The sequence below is a fragment of the Hypanus sabinus genome, chromosome 20 (assembly GCF_030144855.1).
Source record: "Hypanus sabinus isolate sHypSab1 chromosome 20, sHypSab1.hap1, whole genome shotgun sequence".
Classification (NCBI taxonomy): Eukaryota; Metazoa; Chordata; class Chondrichthyes; order Myliobatiformes; family Dasyatidae; genus Hypanus; species Hypanus sabinus.
The window spans coordinates 7,027,322-7,043,112 of NC_082725.1; the positions used below are offsets into that span (position 1 = coordinate 7,027,322).

General features: G+C 40.1%; 1 protein-coding gene across 4 annotated transcripts in view; it reads left to right on the plus strand.

The window, feature by feature from the left end:
• LOC132378258 (zinc finger CW-type PWWP domain protein 2-like) overlaps positions 1-15,791 on the plus strand; it is a 57,474-nt gene that overhangs the window by 3,482 nt on the left and 38,201 nt on the right. For 2 of the 4 annotated variants that reach the window (XM_059945021.1, XM_059945022.1), the window contains exon 2: positions 8,510-8,833. In XM_059945021.1, coding sequence (XP_059801004.1) covers positions 8,550-8,833 — 284 coding nt within the window. In that variant the 5' untranslated portion in view covers positions 8,510-8,549. Of the gene's footprint in view, positions 1-6,699; positions 7,749-8,509; positions 8,860-15,791 lie in introns of those variants that run through there. The other 2 variants (XR_009506951.1, XM_059945023.1) reach the window with 2 other exon arrangements.

A 15,791-nucleotide genomic window follows, 5' to 3' on the forward strand; every position in this document is an offset into this window, starting at 1 on the left:
GAAAATAATAGGAGAAGACCGGAGGGGGTGGGATGAAGCTAAGAGCTGGAAAGGTGTTTGGCGAAAGTGATACAGATTTGGAGAAGGGAAAGGATCTTGGGACGGGAGGCCTCGGGAGAAAGAAAGGGGGAGGGGGGAACACCAGAGGGAGATGGAGAACAGGCAGAGTGATGGGCAGAGAGAGAGAGAGAGAGAAAAAAAAACAAACAACTAAATATGTCAGGGATAGGGTAAGAAGGGGAGGAGGGCCATTAGCAGAAGTAAGAGAAGTCAATGTTCATGCCATCAGGTTGGAGGCTACCTAGCCGGTATATAAGGTGTTGTTCCTCCAACCTGAGTGTGGCTTCATCTTGACAGTAGAGGAGGCCATGGATAGACATATCAGAATGGGAATGGGACGTAGAATTAAAATATGTGGCCACTGGGAGATCCTGCTTTCTCTGGCAGACCGAGCGTAGGTGTTCAGCGAAATGGTCTCCCAGTCTGTGTTGGGTCTCACCAATATATAAAAGGCCACACCGGGATCACCGGATGCAGTATACCACACCAGCCAACTCACAGGTGAATCTGGGTGTTATGGGCCAGGTTGTTGTCGGCACACCACGCGGCCAGGTGCTGGACCTCGTCCCTGTCGGCCATCTCATCATCCCCTCTGATCAGGCCAACCACTGTGGTGTCATCTGTGAATTTGATTATGCAGTTAGAACCGTGTACAGGAACACATGAAATATAGACACTAGTGTGCCTAATTATAAGTTACAAAATAAATAATTCTAAAGAAGAGTGGTGAGGTAGTGTTCATGGGTTTATGGTCCATTCATAAATATGATGGCAGAGTGAAAGAAGCAGTTGCTAAAACATTGAGCATGAGTCTTCAGGCTCTTGTACCTCGTTTCTGTTGGTAATAATAAGAAGACATATCCCAGATGCTGAGTGTCATTAAAGATGGATGTTGCCTTCCTAAGTCACCATCTCTTGAAGATGTCCTTGATGGTGAGGAGGGTTGTGTCCTTGATGGAAGTGTCTTTGTCTACAACTCTCTGCAGCTTCTTGTGATCCTATGAATTGGAACCTCCATAACAGGCCGTGTTGCAACCAGTCAGAATGCTCTTCATAATACACCTATAGAAATTTGCTAGAGTCATGCCAAATCTGTTGGCAGAGGGGAAAAAGCTGTTCCTGAAATGTTGAGTGTGGGTCGTCGGGCCCTGTACTTCCTTCCCAATGGTAGCAATGAGAAGGGATCATGCCCCAGATGGTGAGGTTGTTGCACTTGAACACCTTGTTCCCATAAGAAGTGTGAATGGGGGGGGGGTGGAATATCAAAAGTTCTGCCAACTGTTCTGTGTTCACACCTGTGCAAACATTAGCATTTTGCTCTATTGCCACTGTAACATGTACAGTGTAGAATACAAAAGTTGGGATGTAATGTTGCAACTTCACAAAATACCAGTTAGACTGTACTCGGAGTATTGTATGCATTTCAGGTCACTACATCATAGGAAGGAAAGAGTAGAAAGGTTGGGCTTATATTCTTTGTAGCCTATGAGATTTGAAGGATGACCTGATGGAGGCATATAAAATTATAAGAGACATATATAGGGTAGATAATCGGAATCTTTTCCCATGGTAGGGGTATCAAAAGCAAGAGGGCACATGTGTAAGGTGAAAGGAAGGAGTTTTTAAAGAGGAAAAAGGATCTCATATTTTCCTGGTATATATCGCAAATAAACTCTTTTCAGGCTTCCAGCCGGATACAGGTATCAATTATAACCGATGTTTCGATGCCAAACTGTGCATCTTCTCAGGGATGATGCCTGGGCATGTCTAGTCTGGTGGTATTTATATCCCCCGTCATCCATCCCTCCTGATTGGTTAGTCCTCATCCAATCGGGTTTCTGCTGTGCCACCTTGTTTACAATCAAATTCCAGCACTTAAAATGAGGCCCTTGTCTTTGTTAAAATTCTTTTCTTATAGTTTTACTTCAATGGCTTTCTTCTATCTGTCGCCCTAACTGCGAAGGATGGATCTGGCCCCACTCCCACACAACGCCCCAATCAGCTGGTCATTGCCGCCAAACCCGGCCTTCATAGAAAAGTTCTTCCAGGTCAACGCCTTTGACCACAAGGCTATTAGACAGTGGTCGGCACGTAATGACCTGCAGGCGCTGCAGGAGAAGGACAGGATGGACTCAGTGGGGTGGTTCCTTGAGCAGACTGTCCAGTACATCTGGCAAAATGCCTCATCGCCAGACCTCACAAACAGGCACTAAGACCTCGCCTGGCTGGCGGTGAGAGGGGCCCTCCCTGTCAGATCCTTCCTGTATGCCTGGAACGTCGTCTCCACACCCTGCTGCCCACGGGAGGACTGCAATGAGGCAGAGTCAGTGACTCAACTCCTTGCACACTGTGGGTTCATGAAAAAGGTGGGAGGAGAATGGAAGGGGTGATGTCAAGATTCATGCCCAGCAGCTGCGTAACTGAGGACTTTCTGATTTACGGGCTGTTCCCGGGGACGCACACGGAGACAAATATCCGGTTCTGCTGGTAGATCATCAACTCGGTGAAGGACGCTCTTTGGTCAGCCCGAAACTTGGTGGTCTACCAGCACATGGAGATGTCCGTGGCTGAGTGCTGAGGCTGGCACATTCTCGCCTGCAGGAATACATGCTGAGGGATGCACCCAAGCTTGGTGCAGCCTCCGCAAAGACCCATTGGGGAAGGATCACAGTTTAAGGTTCATCAGTTTAAGGGTGTGGGGAGGAGAATACCCCTCATCAGCAGTGTGCATAGATGAGTCAACATGGCACCCCAGGAGTGGCTGGAAATGTATAGACAGTAAAGGAACTTCAGTAAAGGAATGAAAGTCAATACCTGGATGTTTATCATTAATTATTTTATTGTAAATAGGTCTTTAATCCTTGTCTAAAGTTTGAGGGTCAATGAATGTTTTATTGTAAACATCTTTAATTTGAATAGGAACAGAGAGTCAACGCATAATTTATTGAAAAATAACTTTATTGTGTAGGGACTCAGATTTAACAATGTTTTTTCTATGTAAATAACTATTTTGTAAAATTTCTGAATAAAGTATTTTTGGAAAAAATCAGTTTTGTGGTGTTGAAGTCAATCCTATAGCCATTGCAAATTCAATGTTATGCTACCACTGATTTCTCCAGGTAACCCATTTGGATTATACCTTCTGTGCTCCTTGATGTGGGTTTCCATCGTGTATCCTGTCTGCCAATATACACTGCTCCACATTCACAGGCTGTCTGTGATTTGAGCTTCCTTATGTGTTTGTGGACAGTATTAATCTGGTATTACTTCAGGCTCCTGGTGATCCTTCCAGAATCCATGAAAATATAGGGGAGACAGGCAGTAGTGACAGGTTACTCCTCAGTAGGTTTCCTGGTTTTTTCCGTCGGCCTTTTTAAGGGCCCGATTGATTTCCTTCATCTTGTAGCTATTCCGTAGGAATGTCATGCATAATCTTATTTTTTCATGGAGATTCTCTGGGTCCGAAATAGTTTTTCTTGGTTAATCAAAGTAGAAAGAACTGTTCTACATTCAGCTTACTTACGTTCTTGTAAGGAAGTTCAAATCACACTTATGCGGATTAGAGGTGACCTGGGACTCAGGACAGGGGTGTTTATGGGATTCCCTGTGAATGCAGAGCAGCGTATATCGACATGGTGGAAACTCACATCAAGGAGCACAAGAGGTGTAGCCACTTGGGCTACCCAGAGAAATCAGCTGTAGCAGATTATTGCATTCCCAATGGCCATTGACTTCAATGGCACAAGACTACTGTACTGAGCCAATGGCTTTTAGGACTGCCTGGTGAAGAAAGCCATTGAAATAAAACTAGAGAAAAAGAAGTTTAACAAAGACGGAGGTCTTACTCTAAGTAAGAACTGGAATTCAATTGTAAACAAGGTGGGACAGCGGAAACCTGATTGGATGAGGACTAACAGATCAGGAGGGACAAACGATGAGGGTATAAATACTATTGGGCCAGACATGCCTGGGTATCAACCCTGATGAAGATGGCAGAATTTGTCATCGAAATGTCAGTTGAAGACAATACCTGTATCCAGCTAGAAGCCTGAGAAGAGTTTATTAGTTTTAAAGAGGATTTGAGGGGAGATATTTTCATAGAGAGATTGAAGTCTGGAACTTGCTGCCAGAGAAGATGGTTGAATCAAATGCATTTCATATCAACACACATGGAATTCAGCAGGTCAGGTAGCATCTATAGAGGGGAATAAATAGTCCCCTCAGCTGGAAACGTTGATGATTTACTCTGCTCCATAGATGCTGGTTTTCCATCATCTGCAGAATCTCTTGTGTTTACATTTCATATCAAGCATACTCAGAATAATAAATTCACAGGTCAGACTTTTCAGAGTGTAGGCTTTATTTACAGTCTGCTAGAAAACTGACCATATTGGTGAATAGATTAAGATATCCAATACAGCAGTCTCAATATAATCCAGCAATTTTCTCTAACACAGATTAATTGGTTTTTTGAAGAAGTACCTCAAAACAGAGTTTTGGCAGGAACTTGCATGAGTAATGAAAATACTTCTCCAAGCAAAGCTTCATCAGAAACAATCAATCACTTTCTGAAATTATGGTTTCGGTTAGAATGCACACAGACTGAGATAGCCATTTCTGCAGTTCCTGTGGTCATTCTACGATCATAATGGTTCAGCATGAATAGAGATAGAACACAGAACAGTACAGCCTCTCTAATCCAGGCAGCATCCTGATACACCTTTTTTGCACCCTCTCCAAAGCTTCAACATCCTTCCTGTAATGAGGTGACCAGAACTGAATGTAATAATGAGACATGTAATCCACATTGATTTTCTATTGTGTTTCATTAGTGTTTGAATGTTCTATTTCTCTCCCTGTCAACTGTAAATCCGAGCTACACTGTTAATCCCTTATGCCTATTTATCCCTAAGAAGAACCGGCTCACATATACACATTTTTAGTCAGGTTATTTCCCTTGCTGTAGCTTTCATAATCCAAATTTCCACATTGTCCTAATTTAATCCAAGCCTTGTAGGTCTGCATTGGATTCCAGTAAATTACACTTAAATGCTAACATTTTCTTTTCATTTTCAACTCCTTGTCCTCATGTATCACAGTCTGAAAAATTGTTTCCAGTTCTACAGGTGATGAGATATCACCAGTTGTTCAATTTGCCTTCATGAAAATTATTAATTAAATTATTTTACTTCTGGTGACCGTGCCTTTAGCTGCCAAGGACCCTCTTGTAAATTCTTTTGCCTCCACTTCTTTTTCTCCATTAAGCTGCTACTCAATACCTACCTTGTGAGAAAGCATTTGGTCATTTGCCTAAAATCTTTGAGTAATACATTTTCAAATTTGATTTGATAACCTGAGAAGCAACCTGAGTGAGGAGACCAAATGTAAGTTTGGTTTTGATGCAAAGTTAGGTGGAAATCTGAGTAACAGTGATGATGCAAAGATGTTTCAAAGGGATAGACTTTAAAGGGCAACAAGATACAGATGAAGCATAATGTGGAAGAATGAATTCTATTTCAATAGAAAAAAATCCCGTATTTTTAAATGATGAGTGATTGAGAAATGCTTTCATTCAAAGGACATTGATATCCTTGTACATAAGTCACTGCAAGGTAACTTACAAGTGCAGCAAGTAAATATGAAGGAAAAATGGTTTGTTACCCTTTTGAAGAATGAGTTGAGTACAGAAGTGGATTCATAGGATTTCTGTGATATCACACTTGGAGTTTTGTACAATTGTAATCTTCTTACCAAGCAAATAATATACTTTCTGTTAGAGGGGAGTGTGGCAAAGACTGACCAGCTAGGAGATCAGAGGTTGTGGCAATTAAGTTGGAAAATGGATCAGCAACAATATTGAAAAGTGGCTTGTAGTGCTAAATAGGCTGCTTCTTTTGTTTCATATCTTCACAGACTCTGGAGTTGGTGTTTTTTTTTGATTGATTACAATGCCTTTGAGCTTTGAGATGTTAAGACAATCCTCCGTCACGCTTACTCCTAGTACCTAAGAATACTTTGGGCAATGGCTGAAATGCAGTCTCCAGTTCCTATTTCAGCTTTTCTACATCTTCTACTTAATCATTTTATCTTAATTTTGTTTTGAAACTGTTGGAGCCTGTGACTTACAGTCTGTAGATTGATCAAGTGAGCTAGTGCTCTGCTGTCCCTGAGAATACCCCAAGAGAGAAATGCAAGCACAAACTGTCATGAAGAGAAGTTCAGGATGATCAACTACATTTCTTGCTAATTAAGGCATTGAGGTAGATTGAAACATTGAGGCAAATGCAGGGGAGAGTGAGCAGTTCTCAGAGGCTACTGGTTTCAATAGCTTTCCTCGGAGAGTCCGCTGGTTCAACTTGCTGTCCTCAGAGAAGCTGCTGGTTTGTGTCACTGCCCTTGGGTCCCAATGCTCTCGGAGATGTTATCGAAATACTGAGATTTATGGATTGGACTGTAATTCAAACTAATGGTAGTTTATATTGGCCTCTTTTAGTTATATGTTTATTTCACTTGCTCATCTATTTTTTCTTGTTACAAATCGGCAGGCTGGGGTTTTAGGTGATCTTTTAGTTTTTGTGCGAGGGAGAGGTTGGGGGTGTTTGGGGTTTGTGAGATTTTGTTCTTTTTCTTTTTGTGCAGGGGGAGGAAGATGGATGTCTTTCAGCTACTTATATGGCTTTCTGTATGTGGTGAACTATGTATACCTGTCTGGACACGCCCCTCTGCTGACTGCTCCTGTGGCTCCTCCCACAGGTCCCTATATAAACGCGATTGGAGGCACTGCTCCCCCCTCAGTCTCCAAGATGCTGTGCTCTGTTCTGCTGCTAATAAAAGCCAATGGTTCGCCTCCCGTCTCCGAGAGTTATTGATGGTGCATCACTGTAATATGGTTAACTTGGAGAAGAGACTCATTTCAGATTTGTATTCTGCACACAGAGTTTGATAATAAAATGAACCTTTGAACATTTTAACTGTTAAAATTTTTATTGACTGTTCAGTTTTCACAAGTCAATAAGAACATAAATAGGAGCAGGAGTCGTCCATCTTGCCCCACTGACCTTGCTCCAGTATTCATGAAGATCATGGCTGATCTGGCTGTGGACTCAACCCCACCTATCCGCCTTTTCTCCATAATTTGTAGTTCAGCTGCTATACCAAACTCTATCTAACTGCGTCTTAAATACATTGAATGAGCTAGCCTCTTTGGCATCCTTGGCAGAGAGAATTACACAGATTCACTTCTGTCTGGCAAAAGCAGTTTCTCCTCATCTCCATCCTAAGTCTACTCCCCTGAATCTTGAGTCTATGTCCCCTAGTTCTAGTTTCAACTACCAGTGAAAACAACTTTCCTGACACTGTCTTATCTTTCAGTTTCATACTCAGCCTTACAATAATGCCATATTTTTTGATGTTGAGATTGTAAGGGTGTAGTTATATTTTATATTGATACAGAAAATATTTTTGTTTTCTGCTGATAACTAGGGTTGCATTCCAGATATTGGTCAGTGGTTATTCTTTATTTGAAATGGGTTACAGTAAAAGCTTATGATTCACTCCTTGCAAATGCCACCCTAATTAACATCTAAACGATTGAACAAATGTTTGTCATGATATGCTGCTAGTAGGCTGGGCAAGTACTTTAGCCCCACATGGCCAGCTGAAAGGGGAACTTAATGACTACAATGCACATACTTAATAAAGCTGAATTGGTATTATTGACTGCCTAATTGGATTAAATTCACCATCCCCAGTTAATGATCTGAATTGATGTTTCGACATCTATAGCTTAAGCAGTTCGTATATGTTGACACATTTCACACAGTAGTTTTCAGTTGTGATTTTACATTTCTGAAGTGTGCTGTTATGTATTTTGCATATGTTGCATTGGTAGGTAAAGTAAAACTACACTTATGAATACCATTTTGTTTATGGTCTATTTTTCACTGCTCAGCTGCAAGAATATTCATTTATTAGTCTTTTTTTCTAAATTAGCATGTCTGGTTAGAAAGTCACTGAGATCAGGCTTTATCTGGAGTATTCCAGATACACTCAGACATGACAATAATAATAAAAATAGACATGGTACATCAACCTGGAAGTTGGGATTAATAAACTGCATACTGTATAAGTTATTGGTATTTTGTTTAGAATGGAAATATATTATTTGTAGATATTTGCACAATACGTTCTATATCAATAATACTCCCTTTATATTCTGCTTTTGATTTATTCATAACTTTTAATTTTGATGCAATATATTTGCATAAATTTTTCCTCAATCTTTGATCAAGCTTTACATCTGTTTGGTGAATAAACAAGGTGGATTACTCCAGTAAAGGAATTTGCCCAAAAAGACATCAAAAAATACTGTAGTTTTTTTCTAGATAAATCATCCTCTAAATAAATTGCAGGAGATATTTACTATTTTCTTTTCATTTTTAATTTTAAGATTTTCCGGAGCTTGGAATGATAAACAGTAAATCAAAATAATGGATCCTTTTGATAAAGGATTGTATGCAGACAAGGTGTGGATTCAGTGTGAATATGAAGATTGCTTGAAATGGAGGCTTTTGACAAAGGAAGATGCTGCATGTGTGGATTTAAGTTTGCCCTGGTACTGTGACATGAATAGTGATTCTAGCTTTAATTGCTGTTCTGTGCTTGAAGAGAGTTTCCCCAAGAAATCTGTATTCCACCAATGTGGATTGAAACTTGTCTACTCACAACTTCCTGTGGGAAGTCTGGTTTTAACAAAAATGCCTGGATGGCCCAGGTGAGACACTCCTCTGGAGTCAGGAGGTATTTTTCAAATTGCATACTTTTACTCACAATTATACAGTGCTTCATGGTATATGAATAGTATTGAATGTTTCCTTTTAAAAGTCTGTCAACAATGTCAAAGCAGCGAATCCTGAAGCTGACTATATGGTTATTTCACAAGTTATTTCATGGAAAATGGTTTGGGAAAGTTATGTGAAATTTGTAAAATAGCATTTATCGAATTGTTGCTTTATTAACATTGGGAGTAGATTTTAAAGTTCTGATATATAAAAACAATATTTCTACAAAAGCTGTAGGTACAATTTACAGATTTGTTGATAAGATGTGAGTTGTTAAGTTCTATGTAGATTTATAAATGACTTAAAATGACATTGAGTTATAAATTCAGCTTGAGCCTTGTCAAGTGATGCATTGGCACCAATGATGGTGTAAATAAATTTAAAGTTTAGTTTATGGGTGGATTGAGTTGTTCACCGATCTTCAGAATCAGAATCAGGTTTAGTATCGCTGGCATATGTTGTGAAATTTATTAACTTTGCGGCAGCAGTACAATGCAATACACAATAATATAGGAATAACATTGTGAATTACACTAAGTACAAGTATGTATATTAAATAGTTAAAATAAGTAAAAAAGTAAAGAGTTAGTGTTAATGATTTAAATGTCTATTGAGAAATCAGATAGCAGAGGGAAAGAAGCTGTTCTTGAGACAACATGAGGAAATCTGCGGATGTTGGAAATTCAAACAACACACACAAAATGCTGGTGGAACACGGCAGGCCAGGCAGCATCTATAAGGAGAAGCACTGTCGACGTTTCTGGCCGAGACCCTTTGTCAGGACTAACTGAAAGGAAAGATAGTAAGAGATTTGAAAGTAGTGGGGGGAGGGGGACATGCGAAATGATAGGAGAAGACCGGAGGGTGTGGGATGAAGCTAAGAGCTGGAAAGGTGATTGGTGAAAGGGATACAGAGCTGGAGAAGGGAAAGGATCATGGGATGGGAGGCCTCTGGAGAAAGAAAGGGTGGGGGGGAGCACCAGAGGGAGATGGAGACCAGGCAGAGTGATGGGCTGAGAGAGAGAGAGAAAAAAAAACAAACAACTAAATATTGTCAGGGATGGGGTAAGAAGGGGAGGAGGGGCATTAACGGAAGTTAGAGAAGTCAATGTTCATGCCATCAGGTTGGAGGCTAACCAGCCGGTATATAAGATGTTCCTCCAACCTGAGTGTGGCTTCATCTTGACAGTAGAGGAGGCCATGGATAGACATATCAGAATGGGAATGGGATGTGGAATTAAAATGTGTGGCCACTGGGAGATACTGCTTTCTCTGGCGGACTGAACGTAAGTGTTCAGCGAAATGGTCCCCCAGTCTGCGTTGGGTCTTACCAGTATATAAAAGGCCACACTGGGAGCACCGGACGCAGTATACCACACCAGCCGATTCACAGGTGAAGTGTCGCCTCACCTGGAAGGACTGTCTGGGGCCCGACACAGACTGGGAGACCGTTCTGCTGAACACCTATGCTGGGTCCACCAGAGAAAGCAGGATCTCCCAGTGGCCACACATTTTAATGTCGACAGTGCTTCTTCTTATAGATGCTGCCTGGCCTGCTGTATTCCACCAGCAATTTGTGTGTGTTGTTCTTGAAACGCTGAGTATGTGACTTCAGGCTTCTGTACCTCCTTCCTAATGGTTAACAGTGAGAAGAGAACATGTCCTGGGTGGTGCAGCTCCTTAATAATTGGATGCCACCTTTTTAAGGTATCACTCCTAGAAGCTGTCTTCGAAAATACCAAAGATGAAACTGGCTAATTTTATCACTCACTACAGCTTACTTCAATCCTGTGCAGTAACCCTCCCACATCAGACGGTGATGCTGCCGGTCATAACGCTCTTCATGATACATATGTAGAAACTTTTAAGTGTTTTAGGTGATATTTCAAATCTCCTCAAACTCCAAATGAAATATACCATCTGTCTTGCTTTCTTTTTAGTTGCATTGATATGTTGGGACCAGGTTAAGAGATGTTAACACCCAGGACCTTAAAACTGCTCACTCTCTCTGCTTCTGCTCCCTCTATAAGGATTGGTGTGTGTTCCCTCGTCTTACTCTTTCTGAAGTCCACATTCAGCTCCTTGGTCTTACTGATGTTGAGTGTGAAGTTGTTGTTGGACAACACTTAACTAGCTGGTGTGTCTCACTCCTGTAGGCCCTCTCATCACCATCTGAGATTCTGCCAACAATTGTATCATCAGCAAATTTATAGATGATATTTGAGCATTTAAGTAATTTGGAAAACAACTCAACCCAACCATCAATCAGCCAAGCTACTCATTTTGTGAATTATTTATAGTTTAGTTAAATGGATATGAGGTTTAGACAAGTGATGTATTTTGGAAAGATAAGGCCATGGAGAAATTTGTAAAGAGGAGAATTTTAAAATTGAGGCACTTGTTAATGTGGAGCCAAATGTTGATATACAGCAGAGATAGTGGCAGAATCAAATTTTGTTACAAGAGTGGAAATAGGTGTTCATAAGTGTTGTCACAGACATGTGAACCAGAAGTTATCTTGAACATTGACAGCAAAGTTGAAAAGAGGCTGGTTCCAATTCTCTTGTTTGCTGGGGATAGAAGGGAGTATGACAGAGTAGCTGGCCAGGCTTGTCTACTGGATCAAAGACAATGGCTTTTTCATTATTTAATTGGAGGATATTTCTAAATTTCCAGCACTTGAGGGCAGGCAAGCTGTATGACTATTTCAAAAGAGTGCAAGAACAGCAGGGGTGATAATAGATCTTTACAACAAAGCAGGTCGTATTAGATTTAGTAATGACTAATTAACACTATTCATTTAACAAATAGTTCACGAATATTTATTTAATCTATGATTGAATTGAACTTCATATTTGAAAGGAGAAAATGTGACAGTTACTTAGATTAGATAAGACTAACATAATCAGACTGGACAAATTTACAATGGATAAAATGACAAGAGTTCAGTGAGGGAGAGGCAAAAGAGGTCCTCATGTACATTAAAATTAGCTTACCCCATAAAGGAGCTGTTCAGAGTCGCAAAAGGCATGATTATACTTTTTAAAGACTGGCACTGGATTGTTGTGGGCAGTTTTGATGTAGGATCTTCAACCTGAAAAGTTAACTTTTTTTCCATAGGTGCTACATGATGTACAAGTGTTTATGATATCTGTCATCTGTTGTTCTTTTATTTGCAAAGTAAATTTAGTTTGGAGTTGAAGCTTGCTGCATTTGAATTTCTCAGCTATTTTGTTAGGAAAGAAAAGTTGGTTAAAATTATGTGTAATATATTTTAAGGATTTTTAGACTATTTTCTTGACATATTTAGCAGATTTTTTCCCATTGCAAGCAATTCATAATTAATGTGGTTACCCACAAGAAAATGAATTTCTGGGTTGTATATGTGACATATTTTTTGATAATAAATTTACTTTGAACTTATGTAAGATCAAGCTTACTTCACAGGTTGGTTAGAGTAAGGATGGCAACAGGTGTGTATGCAAATTAGGTTTTAAATGAACAGTTTAAAGGTCCAAATTTTACCTCAATTTAAAAAATAAATTTGAGGAAAAAATGAGTTATAGACAATAGACAGTAGGTGCAGGAGTAGGCCATTCGCCCCTTATAGCCAGCACAGCTATTCACTGTGATCATGGCTGATCATACACAATCAGTACCCCGTTCCTGCCCTCCCCCCATATCCCTTGACCCCGCTATCTATAAGAGCTCAATCATTCTGCTATTTCATTTACTGAACAAGTTAATTTCTTAAATGGTGCGAGGATAAGACAGAATGAGGCAAAGCAGGTTCAGTGTTGCCTACTCTTAGATGAAATTTTAGGTCTCCTGATAAGAAACAAAATCTATTTTGAATTAAATATATATTCAGATGAATATGCTTGCAAAATTGAACTTTATTCATTATTCTTATTGGCTACATAGCATCAGAAAAAATGGACTTAGTTTGTAGTGATCATGCAATATTCAAATATTTTCTTGTAAAGATTTGGACTCGAGTAATTTGCATCCTTTTCCAAAATATTATTGTTTCAATTTGGCACATCAAACTGAAAATAGTTGGAGCAAGACATTGTTACAAGGCAGGAACCATTTGAAAAGAACAATTCTTAAAATTGGGAGTGAATCATAATTTGAAGTAGCAAATGACGAAGAGAGAGACATCGTTGCAAGGCAGGAGCCATTTGAAAAGAACAAGTCTTGTTGGGAGTGAGTCCATAAGACATAGGAGCAGAATAGGCCAATTGGCCCATTGAGTCTGCTCTGCCATTCCCTCACCGCTAATTTATTATTTCTCTCAAACCCATTCTCCTGTCTGCTTTCCATAACCTTTGATGCCCTGTTTAATCTGAAACTGATCAACCTCTGCCTTCAATATACCCAAAGAACTGGACTGCACAGCTGTGTGTCACAATGAATTCCTCTGATTCACAACCCTCTGGCTTAAGAAACTTTACCTCATCTCTGTTCTAAATGGATGTTCCTCAATTCTGAGGTTGTGCCCTCTGGTCCTAGATTCCTCCACTATAGAAAACATTCTCTTCACATCCACTCTATCTATGTCTTAAAATATTTGATAGGTTTCATTGAAATCCCTTCTCAATGAGTTTCCCCAATCTTCCTGTCCTTCTGCAGATACACTGCTTCCTTAACACTACCTGCCCCACCACCTGTCTTTATATCATTTGCCAACTTGACAGCAAAGTTATCAATTCCATCATCCAAATAATTGACATATAACTTGAGAAGAAACGGTCTCAACACCAACCCTTGCAGCACACCACTAGTCACTGGCATTCAGAAAAAGCCCACTTTATTCCCACTCTTTTGCCTCCTGCCAGTCAACCAATCTTCTAGTACCTTTCCTGTAATACCATGGACTCTTATCTTATGAAACAACCTCATGTGCAGCACCTTGTCAAAGGACTTCTGAAAACAAAGTAAGCAAATTCCACTGATTCTCCATTGTCTATCCTGCCTGTTATTTCTTCAAAGAATTCAAACAGATTTGTCAGGCAAGATTTCCCCTTTAGAAAACCATGCTGACTTTGGCCTATTTTGTCATGTGCCTCCAAGAACCCTGAAACCTCATCCTTAATAATAGACTCCTACATCTTCTCAACTACTGATGTCAGGCTAACTGGCCTATAATTTCCTTTCTTCTGCCTACCTCCATTCTTATAGAGTAAAATGATATTAGTAACTTTTCAGTCTACAAGCAGGAATTTTGCAGGAGAATGGGATTGAGAAGAATAATAAACTAACCATGATGGAATGGCAGAGCAGATTCAATAGGCCATATGCATTAATTCTGATCCTATGTCTTATGGTCTTGTGTTTACAAAATGAGGAATAATGTTCTTCTAAAGAGGAGAAAGACCTCATTACAGCATGATATGCAGGCTGGGGTAATGAAAGCAGTAGGATAGTGTGAGATTCTCCTTTTCAGATGATGCCCTGTTTATACATGGAGGAAAAAAATGTCATGAAAAAAGAGATGAACAGTGTAATAGTAAGTAGCTTAACTTTACTTGGGCATTTAAAATGTTTATTAAGTAAATGTAAAGATTGTCAGAGGAACAAATGTTGCCTCCCAGGTGCCAGGGTCAGGGATGTTTCGGATCATGTCCACAACATTTTGGAGGGGGAGAGGGTGCAGAGAAAGCATGCAGTCAGTCTGTCAGGAAGGGCAGGCAGATGATAGGACAAATTTGCAGTCAGCAGGGATGTATCAGTGCATTACGGATGCAGAATCAAAAAGGGTAGTAAGTATGGTAGTCAAACTATTATATCTTAATGCACAGAGTAGAAGAAATAAAGTGGATGATCTTGTTACACATACAGATCGTTAGGTACAATATTGTTGCCATCACTGAATCATGGCAAAATGGTTCTGGAGGACTGGAAAATTGCAAATGTCGCTCCACTCTTTAAGAAAGGTGGGAGGCAGAAGAAAGGAAATTATAGACCATTTAGGAATAATTCAATGGTTGGGAGAATGTTGGAGTCAGTTGTTAAAGATGAAGTTATGGAGTATTTGGTGAAACAGGACAAGATAGGAGAAAGTCAGCACAGTTTCCTTAAGGGAAAATCTTGCCTGACTAACCTTTTCAAATTATTTGAGGAGATTACAAGTAGGATGGGTAAAGGGGATGTTGTGGATGTTGTATATTTGGATGTTCAGAAGGCCTTTGACAAGGTGCCACACATGAGGCTGCTTACCAAGTTAAGAGCACATGGTATTACAGGAAAGTTACTAGCATGGTTAGAGCATTGGCTGATTGGTGGGAGGCAGCAAGTGGGAATAAAAGGATCCTTTTCTGGTTGGCTGCCAGTGACTAGTGGTGTTCCTCAGGAGTCAGTGTTGAGGCTGCTTCTTTTTATGCTGTATGACAATGATTTAGATGATAGAATAGATGGATTTGTTGCCAAGCTTGCAGATGATACAAAGGTTGATGAAAGGGCAGGTGGTGTTGAGGAAACAGGAAGGCTGCAGAAGTATTTAGACAGATTAGGAGAATGGGCAAGAAAGTGGCAAATGAAATACAATGTTGGAAAATGCATGGTCATGCTCTTTGGTAGAATAAATAATTGTTCAGATTATTTTCTAAAAGAGGAGAAAATCCAAAAATTTGAGATGCAAAGGGACTTGGGAGTCCTTGTGCAGAACACTCTAAAGGTTCACTTGCAGGCTGAGCCAGTGGTGAGGAATGCAACTGCAACGTTAGCATTCGTTTCAAGAGGTCTAGAATACAAGAGCAGGGATGTGATGCTGAAGCTTTATAAGGCACTGGTGAGGCCTCACTTTGAGAATTGTGAAGAGTTTTGGCCTCCTCATCTAAGAAAGGATGTGCTGGCATTGGAGAGGATTTAGCAGAGGTTCACAAAGAT